This window comes from Hyla sarda, chromosome 3 (assembly GCF_029499605.1).
Source record: "Hyla sarda isolate aHylSar1 chromosome 3, aHylSar1.hap1, whole genome shotgun sequence".
NCBI classification, from domain to species: domain Eukaryota; kingdom Metazoa; phylum Chordata; class Amphibia; order Anura; family Hylidae; genus Hyla; species Hyla sarda.
Genome location: NC_079191.1, coordinates 352,652,965 through 352,679,929, shown reverse-complemented (window position 1 = coordinate 352,679,929; position 26,965 = coordinate 352,652,965). Strand labels below are relative to the sequence as shown.

Genomic DNA, 26,965 nt, shown 5'->3' with positions numbered 1-26,965 from the left:
TGAGGGTGGTATGAGGGCCTGACGTCCACAGGTGGGGGGTTGTGCTTACAGCTCAAACTCGTGCAGGACATTGGGCATTTGCCAAAGAACACCAAGATTGACAAATTCGCCACTGGCGCCCTGTGCTCTTTACAGATTAAAGCAGGTTCACACTGAGCACATGTGACAGACGTGACAGAGTCTGGAGATGCCGTGGAGAATGTTCTGTTGTCCACAACATCCTCCAGCATGACCGATTTAGCGGTGGGTCAGTAATGGTGTGGGTTGGCATTTCTTTGGGGGGGCGCACAGCCCTCCATGTGCTTGCCAGAGGTAGCCTGACTGCCATTAGGTACCGAGATGAGATCCTCAGACCCCTTGTGAGACCATATGCTGGTGCGGTTGGCCCTGGGTTCCTCCTAATGCAAGACAATGCGAGACCTCATGTGGCTGGAGTGTGTCAGCAGTTCCTGCAAGAGGAAGGTATTGATGCTATGGACTGGCCCGCCCGTTCCCCAGACCTGAATCCGATTGAGCACATCTGGGACATCATGTCTCGCTCCATCCACCAATGCCACATTGCGCCACAGACTATCCAGGAGTTGGCGGATGCTTTAGTCCAGGTCTGGGAGGACATCCCTCAGGAGACCATCCTCCACCTCATCAGGAGCATGCCCAGGCATTGTATGGAGGTCATACGGGCACATGGAGGCCACACACACTACTGAGCCTCATTTTGACTTGTATTAAGGACATTACATAAAGTTGGATCAGCCTGTAATGTGGTTTTCCACTTTGATTTTGAGTGTGACTCCATATCCAGACCTCTATGGGTTAATAAATTTGATTTCTATTGATAATTTTTGTGTGATTTTGTTGTCAGCACATTCAACTATGTAAAGACAAAAGTATTTCATACGATTAGTTCATTCATTCAGATCTAGGCTGTGTTATCTTAGTGTTCCCTTTATTTTTTGAGCAGTCTTCTTACCTCTGATTATCATTATTTGTAACAGTACCTGTTTTTATGATGATGATGAAATTGGAATAGCTCAATAAAATATGGTAACAGACTTTATAGAATATTAAAGGGGTTATCCAGGAAAAAACTTTTTGTTATATATCAACTGGCTCCAGAAAGTTAAACAGATTTGTAAATTACTTCTATTAAAAAATCTTAATCCTTTCAGTACTTATGAGCTTCTGAAGTTAAGGTTGTTCTTTTCTGTCTAAGTGCTCTCTGATGACACCTGTCTCAGGAAACGCCCAGTTTAGAAGCAAATCCCCATAGCAAACCTCCTCTAAACTGGGCGATTCCCAAGACACGTGTCATCAGGGAGCACTTAGACAGAAAAGAAAAACCTTAACTTCAGAAGCTCATAAGTACTGAAAGGATTAAGATTTTTTAATAGAAGTAGTTTACAAATCTGAGTAACTTTCTTTAGCCAGTTGATATATATAAAAAAGTTTTTTCCTGGATAACCCCTTTAACCATCTACTTGTAACAAGAACACACTATAAAGTGTTTGTGAGACTGTAGGGACCCACCAGGCACCCATTTTAGAGAGCTTCTGCACCACTATGTTTTTAGAAATGGATAACTAAGTTTTTTTTTTCTACTGGTGTGTGTTGTTCTTTGTCTATAGGCAAACATTTTATAACCTGTTGTGTTCATTGTGCACCATGTTTTCTGTACGGCAGCAGTGTAAGACATGCTTTAAAGGGGTACTCCGGTGGAATTTTTTTTTTTAAATCAACTGGTGCCAGAAAGTTCAACAGAATTGTAAATTACTTCTATTTAAAAATCTTAATCCTTCCAGTACTTATGAGCTTCTGTATACTACAGAAGAAGTTCTTTTGTTTTTGAATTTCCTTTCTGTCTGACCACAGTGCTCTCCGCTGACATCTCTGTCCGTGTCAGGAACTGTCCAGAGCAGGAGCAAATGCCAATAGCAAACTTCTACTGCTCCAGACAGTTCCTGACATGGACAGAGGTGTCAGCAGAGAGCACTGTGGTCAGACAGAAAATAAATTCAGAAAGAAAAGAACTTCTTGTGGAGCATACACAGCTGTACTGGAAGGATTAAAGATTTTTTTTATTTAGTAATTTACAAATCTGTTTAACTTTCTGGCATCAATTGATTAAAAAAAAAAATCCCACTGGAGTACCCCTTTAATGGTGAAATGTGGTTCACTGGTTGGGCAATGGTATATAGAGAATTGGTCAAATCGCATAAGGACACCAGAAGAAATGTTGTGCAAAATGATGTTCTTAAACTGGAAGAAAATATTAATTACTTTGTTTCATTAAAAAAAATAAACTAAGGAATTTTAATCCTGTTTATCGAGGCTTTTGGCTTTTATGTCTGGATTATGACATTTATCCAGGTAAGAATTTAATTATTTTGGAACTTAATGAAAATAGCAAAAAATAAATAAATAAAGTAAACGTTCTATTATTATATTATTTATTTTTACGCCCACTGCACTTTAGCGCAGGTAGGGACCGGCACCATGGCTGTCGACTGCCATTTAGGGCGAATGGGCAAGTAGGCAGGAAAGGAGTTTTAGGGAAAGTTTAGGGCTCACTCTCCCTGTCCACCCCTGGTCATGACAATAACCTGGTTAGGGGGGGGGGGCGGATTGGAGATCCAAGTCCCAGTAAGGACCTCGCAGCTTGTTTTTATAAATGTTATCTCTAGAATTTGGACCAGCCATGCACTTTATAAACTGTACTTACCTTTATTAGGATTTTTTACCATCTTTTTTTGTGCATCAAATGTATGTATGTATTTTAGAATTGTATGAAATTACTAACATGTGTGCTAAGAATTCATTCATTCATTGGAGGATACTTTCATCTTTTATACAAATTGTTGTGTTGATGTTTTAATTACTTAAATATGTGCATATATTTTGTCCACAAGAGTAAAAATGTATACTAATAACTTTTTTGTGGGTACAAAATTTAACTAGTGCACTTGACTTGACATCCTTTGTTTAAATTTTTGGATGAGCTGTTCATTTTTCTAATTTGCTGGTTCAGTATGCCTTCAATTTTGAATAAATCCCCAACAGTGTCACCAGCAAAGCACCCCCACACCATCACACCTCCTCCTCCACACCAGCATACCTATGAGGTGAAAACCATTTCAGGTGACTACCTCTAGAATCTCTACAAGAGAATGCCAAGAGTGCGCAAAGCAGTAATCAAAGCAATAGGTGGCTACTTTGAAGAACCTAGAATATGACATATTTTCAGTTGTTTCACACCTTTTTGTTATGTCTATAATTCCACATGTGTTAATTCATAGTTTTAATGCCTTCAATGTGAATCTACAATTTTCATAGTCATGAAAATAAAGAAAACTCTGAATGAGGAGGTGTGTCCAACTTTTGGTCTGTACTGTATATATATATATATATATTTTAAATTATTATTATTATTTTTAACATATAACTCATTAGAGAGTCAGACAAGTTCATCCTCTAGTGGGCCCATTTATGGTCACAAGTGATGTAACAGGTGGCGCTACTAATGGATTTAACTAGATCTGTTCAAACCCTTGTGCTCGGACACAAAATGTTGAATGACAATGTTAGATCTCTGTAGATAGCTAGTACATTGAGGTCAAATTCCACTATAAGCAGTGTTGGGCCACATCTGTAAAATCAGCTGTGATGGCACTGTGTGGGTGCTATACCATTAATAATACCAGCCATTGGGATCAGCGACTAGCTACAAGGGATCAGTTAGCAAGTTATTGAACCATTGAACCAACATTTCAGCCTCTTCAGCAGTTCAGTCTGCAGGTAACATGTTATAGACCAGGTAAAGCTGAGCAAATTGATATATATATATATATATATATATATATATATATAAAATATAAAATTCCAATATGAGCAGCACACCAGGTAGCCAGAAGAGATGATGTCGGGGTGCAAGCAAACTAGAGCCTCGGCCGGCTGGCTCCTTCATCCACATATCCAAAATAGATGCAGCACACCACCGGATTCAATACAAAGTGAAGAGGTTTATTCCATGATGTATTACAGACAATGTTTCACCAGTCCCACGCTTGAAAAAGCCAGCGTGAGGCTGGTGAAACTTTGTCTGTAATACATCAGGGAATAAGCCTCTTCACTTTGTATTGAATCCGGTGGTGTGCTGCATCTATTTTGGATATATATATATAAAAAACAAAAACAAGGATAAGTTGGCCAGCACTACTGATACCAAAACTACTGCATGGACCTGGCATACAGGTGCACGCTGATAGTCTGAATATACATAAACAGGAGAATACAGCAGCACACTGCTAGCACAAAGATACAGATAAAACATGAAATGCTATACAGCTATAGTGCAAAAAATGAAAAAGTGAGGTACTTAGCTCACAATTTGGCGGCCAAATAGTTTGGACCATCCCACCACGCTAAGCTGACCTCATTGGGATGGACCCTACACTTTGAATATGCCTCTGTGTAATCAGTTTAACAGGCATTGCAAGGTCTGAGACGTCCAGCACCTTATACACACCTAATAGAGGTGGGTGGGGTGTAGGAGCCAACATGAAGGCAGCCACTCCCCCATATGTATAACACAAACAAGGATAAGTTGGCCAGCACAACCTATACCAAAACTACTGCATGGACCTGGAATACAGGTGCATGCTGCTAGGCTGAATATACATAAACAGGAGAATACAGCAGCACACTGCTAGCACAAAGATACAGATAAAGCATGAAATGCTATACAGCTATAGTGCAAAAAATGAAAAATGAAAAAGTGAGGTACTTAGCTCACAATTTGGTGGCCAAATAGTTTGGACCATCCCACCACGGTAAGGTGACCCCATTGGGACGGACCATACACTGTGAATATGCCTCTGTGTAATCAGTTTAACAGGCATTGCAAGGTCTAAGACGTCCAGCACCTTATACATACCTAATAGAGGTGTGTATAAGTACATCACTTTTTCATTTTTTGCACTATTGCTGTATAGCATTTCATGTTTTATCTGTATCTTTGTGCTAGCAGTGTGCTGCTGTGTTCTCCTGTTTATGTATATTCAGACTAGCAGCGTGCACCTGTATGCCAGGTCCATGCATTAGTTTTGGTATCAATAGTGCTAGCCAACTTATCCTTGTTTGTGTTATACATATGGGTGAATGGCAAAGTGTAGGGTCCATCCCAATGAGGTCACCTTACTGTGGTGGGATGGTCCAAACTATTTGGCTCCCTATTGTGAGCTAAGTACCTCACTTTTTCATTTTTTGCACTATAGCTGTATAGCATTTCGTCCCACATTTATCATTGTATGTGTAAGTGAAGCATTTTTTTACACCTTTTTTTGTGTGCTGGTAATGTGTAGGAGCACCAAATGTATTAAATGTTCACAGAGCATTTGATAAATTTTGTGCAGGTAAGCATTTTCTCAAATTTTTCTCTTCACATACACTAAAAAGCTAGGTCTGGGATGATGTAGTTTTAGACTTTTCAGTGGCTTTGCGCCCTTTTTGCGCCTTTTTACAAAAAGGCACAGTTTATAAATCCCTTCTATATCATGTGTATTGCCAAAATCAGTGGATTGCAACTAAAAATCAGCAGAAATGTGTAAACAAAAAGGCGCAAAAAAGGCACAAATAAACACTGCTTGCGCCTATTTGTGCCTTTTGTAGACACAAAAAACAGTCTAAAGACAATGATAAATGTCGGCCTTCATGTTTTATCTGTATCTTTGTGCTAGCAGTGTGCTGCTGTATTCTCCTGTTTTATATATATATATATATATATATATATATATATATATATATATATTGTTTTTGGGGAAAAATCCAGGATAACTTGTCATTGCAAGTCAGTGTGATCACACTAGCCATGTAAATCTTTGCTTACTCTGGTTTAATTAGTTATGTGGGAGGTTCTTCTCTATGATTAACAACTCTCAATGCACACCTATACACAAATAACTGTCAATCAGTGAGTAGGACCGCCCACTTGACTACTTAGCTAAGAATGAACAGAGATTTACAGGAATAAATGATGAGTTATATTGCATCTTTTCCTTAAACTACATATTTCTCTGCTCAGGATCTATCTATAACATGATGCCTGCAGATTGTACTGCATTTTCAATGCGACAATGTGGAGTTTTCCAGATTAACATAAAAAGCTTTAGGGGGTCTGGCAGCTCTAAATCATGTGCACAGCTGCAGATGTAGGCAGAATGCTAATAGGGAGAAAAAACTAAGTTATAAAATTATGTTTTATTATATGTTCAACAACCATAAGACTGTATATCAATCTTGCAGAGAAATAGGAAGGGGGTAGGGAGGAAACATGCATGCTGCAGCTCAGCTTGGCCTCTATGACACTTGAGCTTATAAGAAAAACATGATTTTATAACATTTCAAACAGCAATCAGCTAAGAGACAGATATAGTTTGTTTGTCTCCCCATCAGCTATTTGCCCATAGAGCTGAGCTTGATATAGAGCTAACTGATTTCTGTGGTGTCCCGGTACCGCATCGTATACGGTACCTATGTATGTGTGGGTCCCCATAGCCAGAGTCCCTAGGACGTAGGGATCCCTGTGATGTAGTTTGCCCCTTGTCGCCTCTATTCCAGCTCATAGACCCGTAGTTTATGTAAAGGTTAATGTAAATATGGTAAAATAGATGAAAATAAATAGTTAATTACTTGTTCCATAGCGTTGCAGGACCTGCGGGTCACGTGACTAGGTAAACTCTATGGTATCAAGCTTAAGGACCTTTGGAGGCCCTGTGACCTAAGCAATCCCGTTTCTCTCTGTAATGGTGAGTGACAGATGTTCGGACCAATCGGATTCGCCCCGCCCCCTGCCCATATAAGGGATCGGCGGCCATCTTCTCGCTCTCTTGTTCCTGTGCAAGCAAGCTAGCAACAGCTCACTTGTTCCTGGGCTGTCAAACGAGAAGGACCTGTACAGCAACTAACACAGTGGCCCTCATTTACTTAGAAAATCGGGTTGTAAGTCTATGTTGCTTTCTTACCCGACTGCTTTTTCCCCCTGATATTTATTATTATATTGCATCCTGTTTGTCGCACGTGGGTTTTGTTGGTTTTGGTTTCCAACTCCTCTGAGTTGTCAGGAAAAAATCCACAACAATTCAACAAATTCAGGTTGGAAACCTTTTTAAATACGTGGGAAAGTTCAGAAATGTCGGGTTACGCCCCTTTTTCGGGTTTGGGAGAATCCACATCGGGTCCGTCGGGAAAAAATGTTGCATCGTGTCGCAGACTGGCGCACAATGCAAATATTTACCCTAAATTCAGAGACTGTTAAAAAGCAAGGTCCGCAACAACTGTCAGTCACTAAGCGATATAAGGACTGTTTGTACGAGACTGTTACTGTGCCTTGGATGTATCGCAAGAACTTAAGTAAAGTTGTTCAAGTTCAAGTCCAATCTCCTTGTGGACCTTCAGTCATTTCATGCACTTATCGTTACTGGGAAGGGCAGCGATAGGCCGGAGCATTGACTCAGCATACCAGCCCTCAGCCTGGCGTCACGAACTATAGGGTTAACATTAACCCCTCATATACCGATACCATACCACCACTACCATACACCCCCCAAGGGCTACCACATTTCCTTTAACTAATTATTGCTCTTTCAATAAACTTTGCATAAATCCAAAAAACTGTCGGGACAGGCACACAAAGTGGAAATGCTGCAGATTTTTCTACATTGGAGCATTGAGGCATCCATATTGCCTTGTAGAAGGCCCTAAGGCATCAATATTACTGTGGAGCACTATTACTGTGTGAGATAGTATTAAAAGCTGGGGCACCATTGGTTTAGGAACAAAAAGGAAAGTCCAGCTTGGTGGTGCAGTATAAAGGTCAAACCTTTATTGATTCATCCAACAGCAAAAAACATCTCCAGACACAACAGCCAACACATTTCGGGTCTGCAGGACTCAAGTATAAGGGTCCCACATAGGGAGGATGCTGCAGAAGTGAGGAGCTAAAGATGGCTGGGCGGCAAACTCTGCATTGACAAGCTGTAATTGGAAGAAGCCTTCATAGCAGCGTAGCTCAGATACAACAAAAAAAGGGAATATAAACCTCCCCAATGACATAAGACGTGTCACTTGGGAGTCACTAAACTGTAACCACTTATATGGTCTGCAGGGCAGCTCAGTGGAACATTTTAGAATATGCCTCTGATGGTTTTCCATTCAGGCCTCAGATGAGTTTTGGCCCCTGTGTGCTGAACCCCTAGCTACTTCTCTGCCATGCACATACCCTCATTGTTGTCTGCCCGTAAGGGCGGTGGGAGATGACTCTATGCCTTCCGTACATGCTTGTGTGGGAAAGTTATGTAAGTCCCCTGCTTCCCCCTATCTGCCGCCTATAAGAGTAGCTGAGCTGCTCCACACAGTCATCCACAGTCATGGAGGGGAGAAGTGCACTGTTGCTGGGGCTGCTCTCTGCACTTTGGATTGCAGTGGCTATGCAAGATTCGGATATCCCAAGTCAGTTGTCTCAATTTTGTGGCATGAGTGACTGTCCGAAGTACCAGCTGCTAAAACAATATGATGTAAGTATGGTGATGTAGTGCATCATCATTTCTTCGTAGAATTTTGACTTTAGTGAATATTTTTTCCTAATATAAATTAAGTAGTTCTGTTTCGTCACATTCTACTGTTCTGTTTCAAGTGTGAGTGTGTGTGTATATATATATTTATTTATACACACAGACGCATGACTTGGGTCCCAAATTCTGGAATGGAAAACCTGTCTAACTATGCAGTACAATATAGGGGGATGTCTCCCAGACTCCTAGATAGCCTATTGCTATACAGCCATATAGGAAGCTTTAGCTTCACCTGTTCCTATATGGCTGTATAGCAATAGGCTATTTAGGAGTCTGGGAGACATCCCCCTATATTGTATATTGCAGACCTGTTCTATTAGTTGGAATACTTATTGTGCCAGATTTAAAGTGTTTATTGATATTGAATTTACTATTGTTTGAGAAGAATACAAATGGGGCATTGCAAATATTCTATATCTCACATAGTATATTAAAGGGGTACTCCGGTGGAAAACTTTTTTTTTTTTTTTTAAACGAACTGGCGCCAGAAAGTTAAACAGGTTTGTAAATTCTATTAAAAAAATCTTTATCCTTCCAGGACTTATTAGCAGTTGTATGCTACAGAGGAAATTCTTTGCTTTTTGAATTTCTTTTTTGTCTTGTCCACAGTGCTCTCTGCTGACACCACTGTCTGTGTCAGGAACTGTCCAGAGTAGCATAGGTTTGCTATGAGGATTTTCTCCTGCTCCTGCAATTCCTGATACGGACATCAGGTGTCAGCAGAGAGTACTGTGGACAAGACAAAAAAGAAATTCAAAAAGAAAAGAATTTCCTCTGTAGCATACAGCTGCTAAGATAAAGATAAAGATCTGTTTAACGTTCTGGCACCAGTGGATAAAAAAATTAAAATAAAAATGTTTTCCACCGGAGTACCCCTTTAAAGAGTGGTGAATATATTTCAATGCTTACATTGGGCACATACTTCTAAATTGTATGCAATGGACAGTGACTAGTGTAACCTGGTGTTAGTTATGAAATAGTTAAACTGGTAACAATAAAGCATTATTCCCATTGGAATAATGTTTAAAGACATTTTTTCTAGAGTTGGACCCTTTGAAAACCACATATGATATGATATAATATGATGCTGCAAGAGGAGTAGGAATTGTTTCAGTTTTCAAATAAATGGCCTCTGTAATTTATAACAACTTCCCTCCATTTGATATGCCTATGTGAATACTAACTTATTTAGAAATGACTTAATTTGCTAAAAAATTAAATAAAATAAAAAGACTCCTTACTCCAGAAAAAAACTGTTCTAAAGTCTTGGCCACTAGATGTCTTACTATCTCCTCTACTGCCTGTTGTCAGGGCATTTTTGTCTCTACCCACAGAAAATCCCAGGACAAAACACAAGCAGTGGAGCCAGGGTTTAGCATGTGCTGTGTGCAGGAGATAAAAATCCTGAGACAGCCCAGCCTGTGAACCCACAAGCTTAGCCAGTCTGTCTGCTCAAGATGATCCACACTGTTCCTTAAAGGAAATTCAAGGCTTCCCTTTCATCTCCCACCACCTATATAGCTCAGTGCTGCTGCCTCTTGTGTACATAGCAGTATATCTACTGCTGAATGTCCATAGTGATGCTGTGTAATCTCCCTCTCCCCATCCCTTTAAGCTTCTCAGCAACACCAGCAGCAGCTCAGTGCTTAGTGCAACTCCCTCATTTCTCCTGCCAGTATGGAGGGGCTCGAGGGGGCTCAATAAAAGCAGGGACAGGAATAAGATTACCTTGTCATCTCTTTAAAGGGTTCATCCAACAGAACCAGGCAGGTTTTTAAAAATTAAAAAATGACAGGTAGACTTAAAAAGTGACAAAACTACTTGAACTTGAATATAGGGAGCAGTGCAGGCCTGAGGCTAACCCAACCATGCAAAGTGCAGGGGCCCATGTTCCTATCCTATCCGGGGTAGGGAGCAGTGCAGCCCTGATGCTTCTTGCCCAAACTACTTTCCCTACCTACTTGGACATGCCACCTTCATTGGCAGCCCCCAAATGGGCGACGGTCCCTACAGTCCTAGTCAGCAACTGTTGGGCAAAAAGGTACCAATTCAGCAAACAAAGGGTTAACCATGGAAAGGCCAAGAGTCAGAAACCAAGAGGGCAGCAAAAGTACAGAACGTCAGGCAAAGGGATAGTCAGGTCTCAGGCAAAAGGTCAGATAACACAGCAGAGTATAAAGTACAAACGCAAGTGCAGGGAAACATCACCTAACTCGAGCAGGGACTGAGAGAAAGACTTTTAAATAGCCTGTCTCTTGGAAGCCTGGCCATCGGCACCACAGCTGATCGTCCAGCACCTGCACCTCCTCAGCCGGGCGGGCTGTGACCACTGTGACCACTGTCACTATACAGAGCGATGCAGCGGCCAGAGTGAAAGGGGAACAAAGCCAGAGGTAAAAGCTGTAGAAGGTATGCATGTTATATTACATTTAGAAAAGAAAATATGCTGCATAGTCCTAAATTTCTTAATAATATGTAAGCGAAAAATCATAAATGCTGATTTGCTAAAATGTGGCAGAAGAATATCGCAGTTGAAATCTCTACTGAAAACCACCTTCTTAGAATGTTGTCATATAACATAAGCTCTGCTTCCTTGAGTTAAACCCCGTATAGACCTCCACTCGATTGTATGGGGTACTGGAGAGACCAATACTTATATGGGTTCTGTGTTTTAAGAAATCTTTTTACCTTTATTTGGTTAACATATCTAAAGAAAAATTGTTCATTATTGTATTCTTATCAAGTATGTAAAATATTCAGAACTTTCAGCATCGTCAGTATGAAGAAACCCGTTGGGTGACAACCGCACTAGAACAAGACGTGATGGGCACAGAGACAGCAAGAAGCTTCAGACGTCTGCTTAATTATATCCAGGGGGCAAACACTGAAGGTATGTTGTGTGCTGACATGATGATCTGCTCACATCCATGTTGTAACCTTTATCTGCACAATTAGTTATCTACCGTATTTTTCGGCATATAAGACGCTCCGGCATATAAGACGCACCCAATTTTAAAGGATAAAAATCCAGAAAATAAAGATTCTGAACCAAATACAATGTAAAGTATAGGACAGTGATCTTCAACCTGCGGACCTTCAGATGTTGCAAAACTACAACTCCCAGCCGTTGGCTGTCCGGGCATGCTGGGAGTTGTAGTTTTGCAACATCTGGAGGTCCGCAGGTTGAAGACCACTGGTATAGGAGGTAGTACTCACATGTCCCCATCGCTCCGGACCCGTCACCGCTCATCACGGCTGGCCTGGATGTCGTCCTCCATCGATGTCGCCGCGTCCCCGTGGTGTCCCCGTCGCTCCAGAACGTCTCTGCTGCCCGGTATCCTCGCTCTGTCGCCGCCATCACGCCGCTACGCACGCCACTCCTATTGGATGACGGGACGGTGTGCGTGACGACGTGAAGACGACGAAGGAGAGCGCCGGCCATGCAGGGGATTCCGGCACGGAGCAGACACCGAGGAGGCAGGTAAGGTCCCTCCCAGTATCCTGTAAGCTGTTCGGGATGCCGCGATTTCACCGCGGTGGTCCCGAACAGCCCGGCTCAGTGTCACTTTTGCTTCAGACGTGACGCTCAGCTTTGATCGCCGCGTCTGAAGGGTTAATACAGGGCATCACCGCGATCAGTGATGTCCTGTATTAGCCGCGGGTCCCGGCCGTTGATGGCCGCAGGGACCGCCGCGATAGGACAGGTATTAATGTGTATTTGCCGTATAAGACGCACCAACTTTTCCCCCCCAGTTTTGGGGAAGAAAAAGTGCGTCTTATACGGCGAAAAATACGGTATGCCTTCATAATGATGGAAACCCTGATGGACTCTTTTATATGTAACTGGGGGTTTGTTGAGGACAGTTTAATCACAGCATTATGCCATAACAATAGTATGAACATTGGCTTAAACTGTTTACAAAATCAATAAAAATTTTATCCAGTGTTTTAAGGCAACAATGGGACATCCAAGTCACTAAAATAAATTAGTGCAGGAATCTTCTACACAAAGCTCAGCATCTTCCTTTATATATATAAAAAAAAAAATTTTCGGAAAAAGAAAATACTGCAAATTTACTAATGTTTTCACATAAAATGTGGTGAACTTGAGCTCTGGAAGACACGACGGCTCAGAGTGTGTGTTGAAAAAAAGGAAAAGAAGAGAAAAGTAGAGAAAATCGCCAAATACAGGATACAATAGTAAATACCATGGGAAAATACCTGTTGGAAACAAAAAACCTACACTCTACTCTTAGTAAATAAGGAACATGTTGTGTAAATGAACTCTGATCTTGCACCCTAGCCAACCTTTTATAGTTCATTTACAGAGTAATGTGTTTTCATAAACTCCCTCCCTCATAATTTACGTATGAAAATTCCGTTTTCCATGTTGTGGGGTATGTAAGCTCAAGTGAAATGTCTTACTTTTTGTTCTGTTTCCCTTTTAGGAAAGAGTATTAATATGACTTTACCTGTGGTGATGTATATTCCATTAAAAGAACCACCCACAGTTAATTCCAAAATGTCCTTCTTTGTGCCGCATGAAGTGGAGAATCCTCCAACACCTACAGACCCTGAGGTTTACCTTGAGACTCTTTCTGCATTTTCTGCATATGTAAAGTAAGTTACTACCGGTCCAGTTCAAACCATGGTCCAGTTGTTCCCCTGTGATAGGCAATGTGAAAGAAACAAACAAAAAATGTACTTAAAGGAAACCATTCAAATGCTTCATACTGCATGAAGTAGGCCCATGCTCCCTCATTACAGTGCACTATGAGTTAGGGTGCATTTACACCACATTTTAGCCATCTGGCTGCCAGATCTGAAATATCAAAACTGGCCGCTGCCGTATCCACGCCGGACCCACGCTGCATCTCATTCATTTAAAAGCGCGGACCAGAGTCAAATAGTGACTCAGGTCGGCTAATTTTTTGCAACGTATCAGGTTTTGTGGCTGGACAAAAAATTGAGTTAAGCTGCGGTTTAAAGTCCGACAATAAAACTGATGCGGTGCAAAAATGCAGAACCCAGCCTTACTCTACAACACTGCAGCAATTCTGAGAAATCATAGATTTACAATGTACCTGTCAAACATCTTTTGACATTTCCTAGGGACTGAGTGTTCAGACCCTGAACGATCACTAGGAAGAGCGGGAAGAGAAGTTGCGTTGGGCTGGACGTAGTCTTATAGGGGGAGATTTATGAAAACTTGTGCAGAGGAAGAGTGATGCATTTGCCCATAGCAACCAATCAGATTGCTTCTTTCATTTTGCAGAGGCCTTGTTAAATCTTAAAGAAGCGCGTTGATTGGTTGCTATGGGCAACTGGGCACCTTTTCCTCTGGACAGGTTTTGATAAATCTCCCGCATAGTGACTATGTTTTGTCCATTTCCTGAATGTATATTTTTTCTTTGTGGGACGTGTGGTCTACTAGTATACATTCAAGAAATGGACCAAACAAGGTCACGATTAGACTATTTTTGGCCCATGAAAGTAGATGAGCTTGTTTGCAATACATTGTGATGTGCATGAGCCAGTCTTTTTGATGGCTTGCCAATAAATATCTGTGACATATATTTATATAAAATGAGTTGTGAATGCAGCCTTAAAGGAGTATTCCAATCTCCTCTATAATATCTCTATGTATAGAGAATAGCAGCATAAACAAGTTTGCAATTGGCTTTATTTTCCTAACTTGCTTGGTTCTGTAGATATCTCAATTCTTGTTGCCAGCTGGTAGTCATGATTCTCTTCCACAAACTCTGCTTATAAAGCAAACGTGTTGTCACTCTAGAGCTTTGAGTCTGGGCTTGTTTCAGCACATTCATCATGTCGGACTGTTGTAGGCATAGTACTGTACTTTAGTTTAGGAGCTGTAAGACACAGAAGCTCCATCAACCAGGAGGGTGAGCTGACAGGAGAAGCAGAGAGAGAGGTAATAAGCCAGATAAGAATACCCCTTTAATGGGAATGAGGAACAGGTGGGGAGCCGTGTAGCAATGCAACATTCTTAAATGGTGGTCACCAGGGAAAACAGTATGGGGGCACAGAAAGATAAAGAAATATACACCAGCGCTAAATCTGAAAAAGTGTGTATATCCACTGCAGCCTGGTGTTAGATGGTGGAATCCCATTCACCACCTATATGTGGGTACTGTAAATCAATATAATAACAAATACTGGCACATATGGATACTTCACAAAATAGCTAACAAGTCAGTATATGAGTCAAAAATGATCTTGCTAATGAATACAGTAAGTGCCCAGATAAGGACCCATGTACATTACTAGCAAATACAGCACCAATCACAAATATGCATACAATGAATAGGCAATGGTACCAGTCTATGGTCTCTGCGTATAAAGCAACATTCACCATCCATAGCAGGTGTCAGTGTGCTATCCCCTGCCCAAATATACATGCTCTGTATCAGCAGGCACTGCTAATGCTGACCATAACAATAGGTTACCTTGAGAGTGTCTTCATATGCAGATCTTATGTGTGTGAAGGTGTCCCAGGCAAAAACAACTACCACACTCCATATTTCCGCCATTAACCCCTCAGATGCCGTGATCAATACCGATCACGGCATCTGCAGCATCGCGGTCACTCAATTGGATGATCGGATCGCCCGCAGCGCTGCCGCGGCGATCCGGTCATCCTGCACGGCAGCCGGAGGTCCCCTCACCTGGCTCCGCTGCCTTCCCGGCTTCTTCTGCTCTGATTTGCCTTCCCACAGACCAGAGCAGAAGATGACCGATAACCCTGATCAGTGCTGTGTCCTATACATAGCACTGAACAGGTTTAGCAATCGAATGATTGCTATAAATAGTCCCCTATGGGGTCTATTAAAGTGTAAAAAAAAAAGTAAAAAAAAAGGGAAAAACCCCCTCCCCAATAAAAACTTAAATTGTCCCATTTTCCCTATTTCACCCCCAAAAAGTGTTAAAAAAATATTTTATATACATATTTGGTATCGCCGCGTGCGTAAATATCTGAACTATTAAAATAAAATGTTAATGATACCGTACGGTGAACGGCGTGAGCGTAAAAAAAAAAAATCCAAAATGGCTGCTTTTTTTTTTATAACATTTTATTCCCGAAAAAATTTATAAAAAATGTATTAAAAGTTTTATATAAGCAAATATGGTATCAATAAAAAGTACAGATCACGGTGCAAGTACAGAGCCCTTATACCGCCGCTTATACGGAAAAATGAAAAAGTTATAGGTCTTTAAAATAGGGGGATTTTAAACATACTAATTTGGTTAAAATGTAGGAATGGTTAAAAGGCAGCAATGGTTTCATCTAGCTGCACGGGAGAGCGCCCCGGGCGGGAGCATCTCAATGCAGTGTGGATAGAAAGCCAAAAATGAAACACATGAATAGTATTACTTCAGGGGAACACAAGATATCTGGGAATCTTATTGATCAGGTAATGTGGGCTGTCATGCGGTAATACCGTATATACTCGAGTATAAGCCGACCCGAGTATAAGCCGAGACCCCTAATTTCAACCCAAAATCCCAGGAAAAATTATTGACTCGAGTATAAGCCTAGGGTGGGAAATACCTCATCCCCCCCCTGTCATCATCCAGACCCGTCATTAACATCCTCATCATCATCCCCTTGTCATCATCCCACACATCCCCCCTTCATCATCCTCTTATCATCCCACACATCCCCCCTTCATCATCCCCTTATCATCCCACACATCCCCCCTTCATCATCCCCTTGTCATCATCCCACACATCCCCCCTTCATCATCCCCTTATCATCCCACACCCCCCCTTCATCATCCCCACACCCCCCCCTTCATCATCCTCTTCTCATCATTCGCCCTCAGTGGTCTTCAACCTGCGGACCTCCAGAGGTTTCAAAACTACAACTCCCAGCAAGCCCGGGCAGCCATCGGCTTTCCGGGCTTGCTGGGAGTTGTAGTTTTGAAACCTCCGGAGGTCCGCAGGTTGAAGACCACTACGGCCTTCAACATCATCCAGCCCCCTCTCACCCCCTTTAGTTCTGAGTACTCACCTCCGCTCGGCGCTGGTCCGGTCCTGCAGGGCTGTCCGGTGAGGAGGTGGTCCGGTGAGGAGGTGGTCCGGTGGGATAGTGGTTCCGGGCTGCTATCTTCACCGGGGGCGCCTCTTCTCCGCGCTTCCGGCCCGGAATAGAGGCGTTGCCTTGACAATGACGCAGAATTACGTTGGCAATGAACGCACCTCTGCGTCGTTGTCACGGCAACGTGACTATTCTGAGGCCGGGCCCGAAGCGCTTAGAAGAGGCCTCCCCGGTGAAGATAGCAGCCCGGAACCACTATCCCACCGGACCACCTCCTCACCGGACAGTCCTGCAGGACCGGACCAGCGCCGAGCGGAGGTGAGTACTCAGAACTAAAGGGGGTGAGAGGGGGCTGGATGATGTTGAAGGCCGCAGTGGTCTTCAACCTGCGGACCTCCGGAGGTTTCAAAACTACAACTCCCAGCAAGCCCGGACAGCCGATGGCTGCCCGGGCTTGCTGGGAGTTGTAGTTTTGAAACCTCTGGAGGTCCGCAGGTTGAAGACCACTGCGGGTGGGGGAGTTCACTCGAGTATAAGCCGAGGGGGGTGTTTTCAGCACGAAAAATCGTGCTGAAAAACTCGGCCTATACTCGAGTATATACGGTAACTCAATTATGAATTATGGTCATAAAAATATTAATTGTGACAAATTAAAAGTGATTAAAATTATCAAAATTTATCAAAATTATGACCTGGTGAATTGTCAAAGCCAATCAATACAATTTACATCTGAGTCCGACTATTTCTTCAGATATCAACAAGTTATTTTTATGACGGGATGACATTAACGCTTAAAGGGGTACTCTGGTGGAAAACATTTTTTTTTTTAATAAACTGGTGCCAGAAAGTTAAACAGATTTGTAAATTACTTCTTTTAAAAAATCATTATCCTTTCAGTACTTATTAGTGCCTGTATATACAGAGAAAGTTCCTTTTGTTTTGGACTTCTTTTTTTTTTTTCTGTCCACAGCGCTCTCTGCACACCTCTGCAACCTCTTACACCTCAGGAACTGTTGAGAGCAGGAACATGTCTTCATAGCAAACCTATGCTGCTCTGGACAGTTCCTGACACGGACAGAGGTGTCAACAGAGAGCACTGTGGACATAAAAAAAAGAAAAAGGAAAGGAACTTTCTCTGTAAAATACAGCCTCTAATTACAAATCTGTTTAACTTCCTGGCACCAGTTGATTAAAAAAAAAATAATAATAATAATTCCACCGGATTACCCCTTTAAGGATGTGGTTTTGCAATATTCAATAATACACAGGTATTATAAGAGTATGCAGATTTATTGGTTATAAGATTATAAATATAAATTTGTAACAAACACAATGATATATGCAACTGAATATCAATTAGATATATTAGTAAGCATTACAAGCTTGTTAGTTTACTACATAACTGTAGAACAATACATGTGAGTAGTAAGTAACTTGTTACCATACAACATGAGCTACTAGGTTAAGATATCAAATAAGAAGAAGGTTTATGTGTCTCTTACCAAGTGTATGTAGGAACCTCGTTTCTGGTCCTAGAAAATCTGAGTGGCCCATTATATCATTGTCATGGACAGCCATTGGTTTGGTACCATGTGATCAGTCCGGCTCTACGATATTATGGTTTTCATGGCTTCCATCTTGGGGACCTCTTTCAGTGACAGACCTCTTTGTCTTTGTCTGTCTAACTCTTTTCTCAAGGTGTGTTCCTTTCTTTGTGTGTATTTGTGTGTGTAACATCTGGTTTAACAGACTTCTTAATTAGTCAGACACACCCTCCAAAATTGGAATTCCCCAATGAACGTAGGCTGGACGTGTACATATGGTAATGACTATGACATCACTATAATACCCATAATGCATTTCTGGTTGGTGTAATGTCAAATACCCATACGCTAGGGGGTGCCATTGCATAAGCAATTAGTATCATTACCAGTAAGGGTTAACTGTCCAAAGTTAGTTTTAAACCCACATTCCACCCACAGGATGTATAGAGCCCTTAAATAAATATTTTTGGGATTAGGTGTGACACATATAAGTAATCAAAACATGGTTTCTCCAGACATAGAGTCACCAATTAGACTTTTTCAACACTATCAAATTTATGGGAAAGATAATAATACAATGGATGATTCTCCAACACAGATGTGTGAATGTTTCTCTGTCCAGTCAAATGGGTAATTCATTGTTAGTCAGAATAACATTCACAAGACTAGCTAACTAACCCTCTCATCTGCTTCTTCTCTCTGGATATTGGACATGGCTGTGGATATGTTTGGATATGCGCATTGTACAGACAGAGCCTAGGTCAACAAAATAACTTTCTGGGGTCAGAACCCTTTGGTGCACCTCAAAAACAGCTATCTAGGAACACTGGACCAGTGCTTGTTAGCTAAGCGAGTTCAAGTAAAAAGTGCAAGTGAACTAAAATTGAAACCCCAAATTTTATGTTGATTGAGAAGAAAGTGATGCAAGCCTTGGGAGCATTCCTATTCAGAATGTTGATTCATCTCCAGATGTCGAGGTGCCATGAACTGTCAAGGACTGGAAAAGCAATCAGCAGCAATGTATGCCTATAAAATAGGGAACCAAGCACAAGATTTTTCCATATAAAATGGTAAAATCTTTATCCTCACCATCCCTGGGGACGTTTTTGTGGGGTCTCGTCGCTCCAGTCATAGTGCTGCCCCTTTGGCGTAATTTATAGTTGGCCTCACAGCTCTGTTCCGTCTGCTTAGGGAGCAGTGCAATGAAGCAGGCCGTCAATCACACTGAGGGGGCGTCACTTTGGCTGGAGTGGCGGGACGAGTTACGTATAGCTTCCCGCCCAGGGGACTAATAACAGGGCAGAAAACTTTATATCCCAACTCAACTCAACCCAGCCAAGCAAAAACTCTGGCCAAGCAGTTACTCTGGCCATAGGATCGACTCATAGTTAGGCAGAAGTGTTGTATAATAGAGTGATTCTTACAAAGGTGGGCAATACCTGGCAGACTGTGCAACCAGGATATGAATTGAGAGTAGTTGAGTAGTAAATGCAACATTTTGGAACTGCAAAGACATTATCATGGCTTCGGAGGTTCTATTATCATCCTCAGAGTGAGTAAAGGTTGTCACAGCTGGCACTTAGATAGAGTAAGAAAGCAGCAAGCCCCAATAGATGCTGTACAGACCTTCTGTCCTTGCAGCCTGTACTGACACAATTCAATGCCTCTTTCAGCATGAAATTCCCTTTCTGATGTTTGGTAGCAGTGTCATATGGAGATGCTAAAGGAGAAGAAAAGACAAAAAAGCGCTCCCTGTGAAGAACAATATGATACCAGACTGGCCCCAATTTTTGGGAGTACTCACCAGATTCAGTTGTGCTGAACGGAGGCACAACACTCGTATCAGTATGAAGTTTTTTTTTCCCTCTCGGCTGGTTGCGTGGATCCTGGAATGGACGGATTAACTCTTGGACTGCAGCTAGACCCACCCTCGCATGCAGCGTGAGAATAGGAACAATGGAAATTTTTGCACCACTGGTGCAGATAGATGGGAATTAACAGCGCTGTCCACAACGAAGGAAAGTATTTCTTTTTTTCTTTAGTTCTTTATTAAAACATGTAACGCATTTCAAGGACGCTCCGTCCTCTTCCTCAGACATGATGAGGAAGAGGACGGAGCGTCCTTGAAATGCGTTACATGTTTTAATAAAGAACTAAAGAAAAAATAAATACTTTCTTTGGTTGTGGACAGCGCTGTTAATTCCCATCTATCTGCACCAGTGGTGCAAAAATTTCCATATGGAGATGCTGGTTTGCATGAATGGATGCAGTAGACCTGGAGGGAAGACCACCAGGGGAAAGTACAGGAAATGCTTGACCTAGTGGCCCAACAGCTGAACCTGCATTCTGTTTCTGCTAACTGAAGAAATTGTCATCACAAGTGGGAGACTGTACCACACACAGGTGCAGACACTATATTATGAACTACACTTTACAGCCCCTGTAGCATAGTCAAATAAAAAAAATCCTGGAATACCCCTTTAACACAAAACCAAATGCACACCAGTACATGCAAAACAGCTCTCACCTTTGTACAGGAACAGAATCCAGCACGGATGGCTCAAAGCAGGGTCCCACAACCACATGAAACAACAAGAAATTGTTGGAACTGGATGAGTCCCATAAAATTTTATTCTTTATTATGACATAAAAATATTAAAACAGTATCCACATAGCTGGGAGTTAATTGGGATTTGACACATTTCGGTCACGTGGCCCTTAGTTATAGATCTAGTTTCCATATACCGCCAGCTGACCTTAAAAGCACAGACTTCCATAACATGACACAGATGTCATTTCCAACTAGATGTATGCAAAACCTAGGTATATAGAATAAATGACACATAGTTAGACGGCAGTATATTAAGCATGGCATCAAAGCAAAAAATGAATCTAAAATATACAGTAGTGTGCACTACAAATATACCATCTAATGCAGTGTGAAGTGCAAATATCAAACAGGTGCTAAATCTGCTAAAAAAAAAAAAAAAACACATACAAGTTATAGTATATACTCGAGTATAAGCCAAGTTTTTCAGTATGATTTTTCGCGCTGAAAACGCCCCCCTCGGCTTATACTCGGGTGAACTCTCCGCCTGTTAATCCCTTCTCATTGTTCTTCAACCTGCGGACCTCCAGATGTTGCAAAACTACAACTCCAGACCCCCCTTTAGTTTTCTACTCCCCTCCCCTCGGTGGGAAGGAAGGGTGAGCTGGTCCGGGCCATCTATGCTGCAGGAACTGTCCGGTGGGGAAGGTTAGTCGTTCCGGGCTGTCCATCTTCACCGGGAGGCCCTCTTCTCAGCTCCGGGCCAGCCCCGGACTAGTGACCTTGCCTTGACGACGACGCACAGGGACGTCCATGCGCAGAAGAGGTGAGTAGAAAACTAAAGGGGGTCTGGATGATGACTAAGGCCGCAGTGGTCTTCAACCTGCGGACCTCCAGATGTTTCAAAACTACAACTCCCAGCATGCCCGGACAGCCGATGGCTGTCCGGGCATGCTGGGAGTTGTAGTTTTGCAACATCTGGAGGTCTGAAGGTTGAAGACCACTGAATTAAAGGAATTGACAGGCGGTGATGATGAAGGGGGGGTGATGATGACGGGGGTCTGGATGATGACAGGGGGATGATGACGGGGGTGTTAATGACGGGGTTCTGGTTGATGACAGGGGGGGGATGATGAATTTCCCACCCTAGGCTTATAGTCGAGTCAATAACTTTTCCTGGGTTTTTTGGGGGAAATTTGGCGCCTCGGCTTATATTCGGGTCCGCTTATACACGAGTATAAATAGTGATGCTCCTCATGTACACACACATATCACACCATTCACGTATCCTGAAAAGTCACCTGAAATGACAGGTACGCTTTAAATTAGAAATGTTAACTGCATCATTTGTAGAGTCCACTAGATGGCAGAACATAGTCTTCATAGTTACAATTAATATAACAATTCATCTGATACTCTCTTTTTAGTTACACATAAAACAAATTTGTCACATTTAATCATAAATAAACAAGACCCAATATTGGCTAAGATGGTGGAGACGGGTTTACAAGTTGTTCCAAAGAAGGACCATCTCGTCTTCTCCAAACTCTCACGAGCAACACAGTAATGTGTCTTTTTTGAGACTAGGGGAAAGATGATCCCCCAAATGACACATCACATGACACAGTCGTAATTTCGGACTAGGTTTATTAACTAATGCTGCAACGTGAATATAAATATACATGACACATTGTTAGAGGGTAGTATAGTAAGCATAAAAATAAATAAATAGAGACTATACAGTAGTGTGCATTCATAAAGTATACCATCTAATGCAGCATGAAGTACAGGCATCTAACATAGAAAGTAAGAGATTGAACACAAGTAGCTATGTATATATTATTGTATCTTATTAGTATATTATTATACCTTATTGGTAATTTGAATACAGCCGTAGAAGAAAGCAAATCAACCTCGTAATACTCACATATGGGTAAATAAAATATATTAAGCAAATATTCAATACAGTATGAGGGCACATAGGTAGAAGGAAATGGCAGGACCTACCGGTAACTACAGTGTCATGGCATATACTGTTGAGGGGTCCTATCTTTAATGTGGAGGCACAATGCTGGGGCAACATAAAAATGACCTTACTACAGTATGGGGACACATAAGGGGGTCTAATTGAAATGTGGGCGCTCACAGGGAGATTAATTACAGTATAGGGACACATAGGGGGATTAAACTACAATGTGAGGCATATTGAAAAGATCAAACTATGGTGCTGGGACACATAGTTTAACTAAAGTGTTGGGCACATGGGGGGGGGGGGGGTCCTCCTACTCTGTGAGAGTACATAGGGACATAACAACAACACTGGGGCACCTGGGGGGACTGTTACTGTATGGGGCCTTAATGTTGCACTTTGAATATTTGGTGGGCACTATTACTGTGTAGGGCACAATAACAGGTACTATTATTGTGTGGGACATTTTTACCATTTGGGGCACTATAGAATGGGAGGTTCTCCAGAGCTGAGATAGGTGCTGAAAAACCAAGAAGACTAAAATGTATATCTGTTAATTCTGCAGAGATGAAACATGGGTAGAGGAAGTCATGGGACGCTTTGTTAAAGGAAGAGGAAGGACAGACGTCGATCAGATGCGACTTCGCCTGTGAGTAACTAGATGTAACTGTACGGTAATCACAGTGTGCAGAGCGTCTGTGTAGAACTTTGTATAGTGATTTTTATTCAGTAACAATTTGGTAGCTTTATTCCGTCATTATGGGGATAATATCTGTTCCTTCTATGGTGTTATTATTTGGTTACTGGATGACTAGTATATAAAGCTATACAGTATTAACATACATTAAAATTGTCTTATACATTGTGTTATATGTTACGTTGAGATATATTTATTTTATTAGTGTGGGAGGGAAATGCAATACACATCTATACATTAAAAGGCACTTAAAGGAAAAGTCGGGGGCAGTACCGCTACTACATGTGCAAGCATAGATATAACGATTGCCATAATGGGAGTGATAGTCTGGTTTGCATGTGGGGTGCACAAAGAAATTCACTGTCCAATAAATAAATTATAAATATAGAAAATGTTTGGCATTCACCATAAAATATATCACGTTGTTACAAGCCTTGTTTCATGGTCTTTCTCTGGCCAGAGGAAGCGGGAGACCACAAAACATGGCTTGTAGCTTCGACTGTTGCGTTTCTTTTTTCCCTCCTTGCCGGTGGCCAGCGGTTTTTTAATGATGACAAAATAAAAGTTATATTTTATGGTGAGTATCAAATAATTTTCTATATTCATCCCATATCTATACATATTGTAGTAATGCTGTCATGGGACAATGGGAATCTCCCAGCCCTGTTAGGTAAAATGTAGTATATGCCAAAAATAAATGGCTACCCATGTATTAAGGGCAGCTTGTGTCCACTAGACTAATGTGGATGTCATAAAGGAGGGAGGAGGTGGGATTTAGAGAGAAAGGAATCCAAAGCAAAGTTAAAGCTCTGTAACAGTATACTGTATATGTATGTTTTCGTCTTTTGCTTGTTGTTGATTGTTGTATAATTTTTTAATTTTTTAGGGCTTTTGGAGGATATGCCATAAACAATATATATGCCAATAAGGCTAGGAAACTAGCAGAAAAGCTGAGGGCCCTTGGTCTTCAGTTCGATGATACATATTACGTACGTGCCGGCTACAACGATCTTTTTGCATTATTCAACCGCCACGGTGAAGTGTGGTACATGGCAAAGTAAACTCATTTCAGCAGTGGGGACTCTTTTTGCCGCCTCTTTTTGCCGCCTCTTTTTGGCCCATGCCTTCTGTTGTAATATTTACTAGCGAGGTAGATCCCATGATTTTTTTTCTGCTCAGAAACTAACTGGGGAAAAAGTTCTCTTTTGGCTCCTGGAGAACACCTTTCGGTGAGGGCCAAAGATTGCCATGTCTTATAGGGGTGTGAATCGCCAAGAATTTGGCGATTCGATTCGAATCGCGATACCAGTGTGGCGATTCAATATATCCCGATATATCGCGATACCGTCTAGGCGACGATACATCGCGATATATCCCGATACATCGCCCATCTGGGAGCATTCATAGATCCCAATAGATCTAGTAGTCCGGTGCTCACTTTTCTCATTTTATCCCGTGCGGGCTGCAAAATAAAAGAAAACGCACTTCCTCTTACCTGCCAACGAGCCCCCGGAGCTCCGGTACAGGTGTTCGGTCCCCGGGCTGTATTGTTCTTACTTCCTGTTAGCCCGGCACGTCACATGGAGCTTCAGCCTATCACCAGCAGAGGCGGGACATCGCTGCGGCCAGTGATAGGCTGAAGCTCCGTGTGACGTGCCGGGCTAACAGTAATTAAGAAGAATACAGCCCGGGGACCGAACACCTGTACCGGAGCTTCGGGGGCTCGTTGGCAGGTAAGATAAAGTGCGTTTTCTTTTATTTTGCATAACATGAGAAAAGTGTGCACCGGAGTACTCCTTTAATAGCCAGCCGCGGCGATCGCCGCATGCTGGCTATTAGCGGCGGCCCCCGGCTACTGAAATCAGCCGGGGGTCGCATAGTACGGAGCGGGCACGAGTCGGAGCCCGCTCCATACACCCAGAGCGACGCCGTGTCAGATCCGGCCTGCCCGGCTCCACAAATGTGGAACTTTTATCTCCTGATGCCCAGGACATGCTGTTCCAGGCGTCAGGAGATAAAAATTCCACATCCCTAAAAGAATCGATTCAAAAATATTTTGAATCGATTCAGTATCGGCAAATGAAAAAATCGCGATTATCGCGAGAATCAATTTTTTCTTACATCCCTAGTGTCTTACTGAAGAGTTTGGGCTGCATGGCAGCTAATGTAAGCTGATGAGGTGGCGACCACAACACGAGAGTCACATGAAATCCATTTCTGATCAAGTTTATATGACTGTCAGAGCGCAGTAGTGGCCACTTGTGGGTTGCAACAAGACCCCATTAACTTACATTAGCTGTCATGCAGTGCGATCTCTTCAATGCAATCTTTGGCCTAAGTTGCTATATAGCCCTTGGCTTAAATCTCTGGCACTGTAAGTAGCACACTTTGTAACTAACTGACTTGATAGCATTAAAATTCAATTTGTGTGGATATTTTGGGTCTAAATACCTGACTATATTTTATATTCTGTTAACACTGATCAGCCTAAACATTAAAACCAATGAAGTGACAAACATCTATTTTCTTGTGGCAGTGGCATTTGTTAATAGGTGGGAAATAATAGGCAGCATTTAAATATATGTGGTAAATAAGGTGCAGTTCTTGATGTATAGCTGAGAATTACATATAAATATGCTCATAAAAACAATTAAAAACATAATAATAATTTAAAAAAATTAAGAAATGTTAACTCCACAACCTGGGGTGGGGGTGTTAGGGGGGCATGGACTTCTCCCAAGTGACATTTATCCATTATAATTATAATATATAAACCATCAGTCCTAGGCATATATATGAAATTATCAGGAATATAGTGTAGCAATAATATCAAACCCACGTTTGTACAATAAAATTATTCCTTATCCAAAAATTGCATAAATCAAATAAGGATAATAAAAGATACATACAGTCTCTACCGTCTCTCAGAATTGGCAACTGGTACGCCTTGTGGACAAACGACTAGAAAGAGGAATCAAAGATTGTATACGTGCTAGATGAGTGTCCACTGGAAACCCCATGCGTTACAAGGGCTCCAGAGTGTTTTATCTCTAAATACAGTTCAAGCCTCATAGTTGTGCTGAAGCACAAAGAGAAGGAAAACAGGAGTTCCACAGCGCTGCCGTTGAATGGCAGGACATCACAGGATTTCTCCTTCAGGGAAAACTTTATTAAATGAACCACATGCAGGCCTGATAAAAAAAGTTTTGAAACGCGTTGCATGTGGTTCATTTAATAAAGTTTTCCCTAAAGGAGAAATCCTGTAAAGTCCTATCATTGAACAGCAGCGCAGTGGAACTCCAGTTTTCCTTCTCTTTGTCCTTCAGTTCTACTATTCTACTACACGCTTGCTGGCTGGCGTGAGGAGTCGCAGCAGCCACTGATATCATAAATATGCTACTACTGAGTGTTGTGCCTCTACATTGCACAACCCTATCAGGTGAGTGGATTCTTGTTCTGTGTGAGACCACCATCTGTATTTGGATTACACACAGGGGAGTGCTCCGTGTTTGCTTTATATC

The 26,965-nt window shown here is 41.9% G+C and overlaps 1 protein-coding gene across 2 annotated transcripts; it reads left to right on the top strand.

Moving 5' to 3' along the window:
• Window positions 1-8,320: 8,320 nt before the first annotated feature.
• LOC130362689 (heme-binding protein 2-like) lies at window positions 8,321-24,891 on the top strand. Of its 2 annotated transcripts, XM_056567586.1 has the most exons (5): window positions 8,353-8,567; window positions 11,385-11,514; window positions 13,073-13,244; window positions 23,313-23,396; window positions 24,331-24,882. In XM_056567586.1, the coding sequence occupies exons 1-5, from the start codon at window positions 8,421-8,423 to the stop codon at window positions 24,503-24,505; spliced, it is 708 nt and encodes a 235-aa protein (XP_056423561.1). In that variant the 5' UTR covers window positions 8,353-8,420; the 3' UTR covers window positions 24,506-24,882. The 2 variants fall into 2 exon arrangements, with proteins under 2 accessions (XP_056423562.1, XP_056423561.1); XM_056567587.1 differs by lacking the exon at window positions 23,313-23,396 and having other exon boundaries at window positions 8,321-8,567; window positions 24,331-24,891.
• The last annotated feature ends 2,074 nt before the right edge of the window (window positions 24,892-26,965 follow it).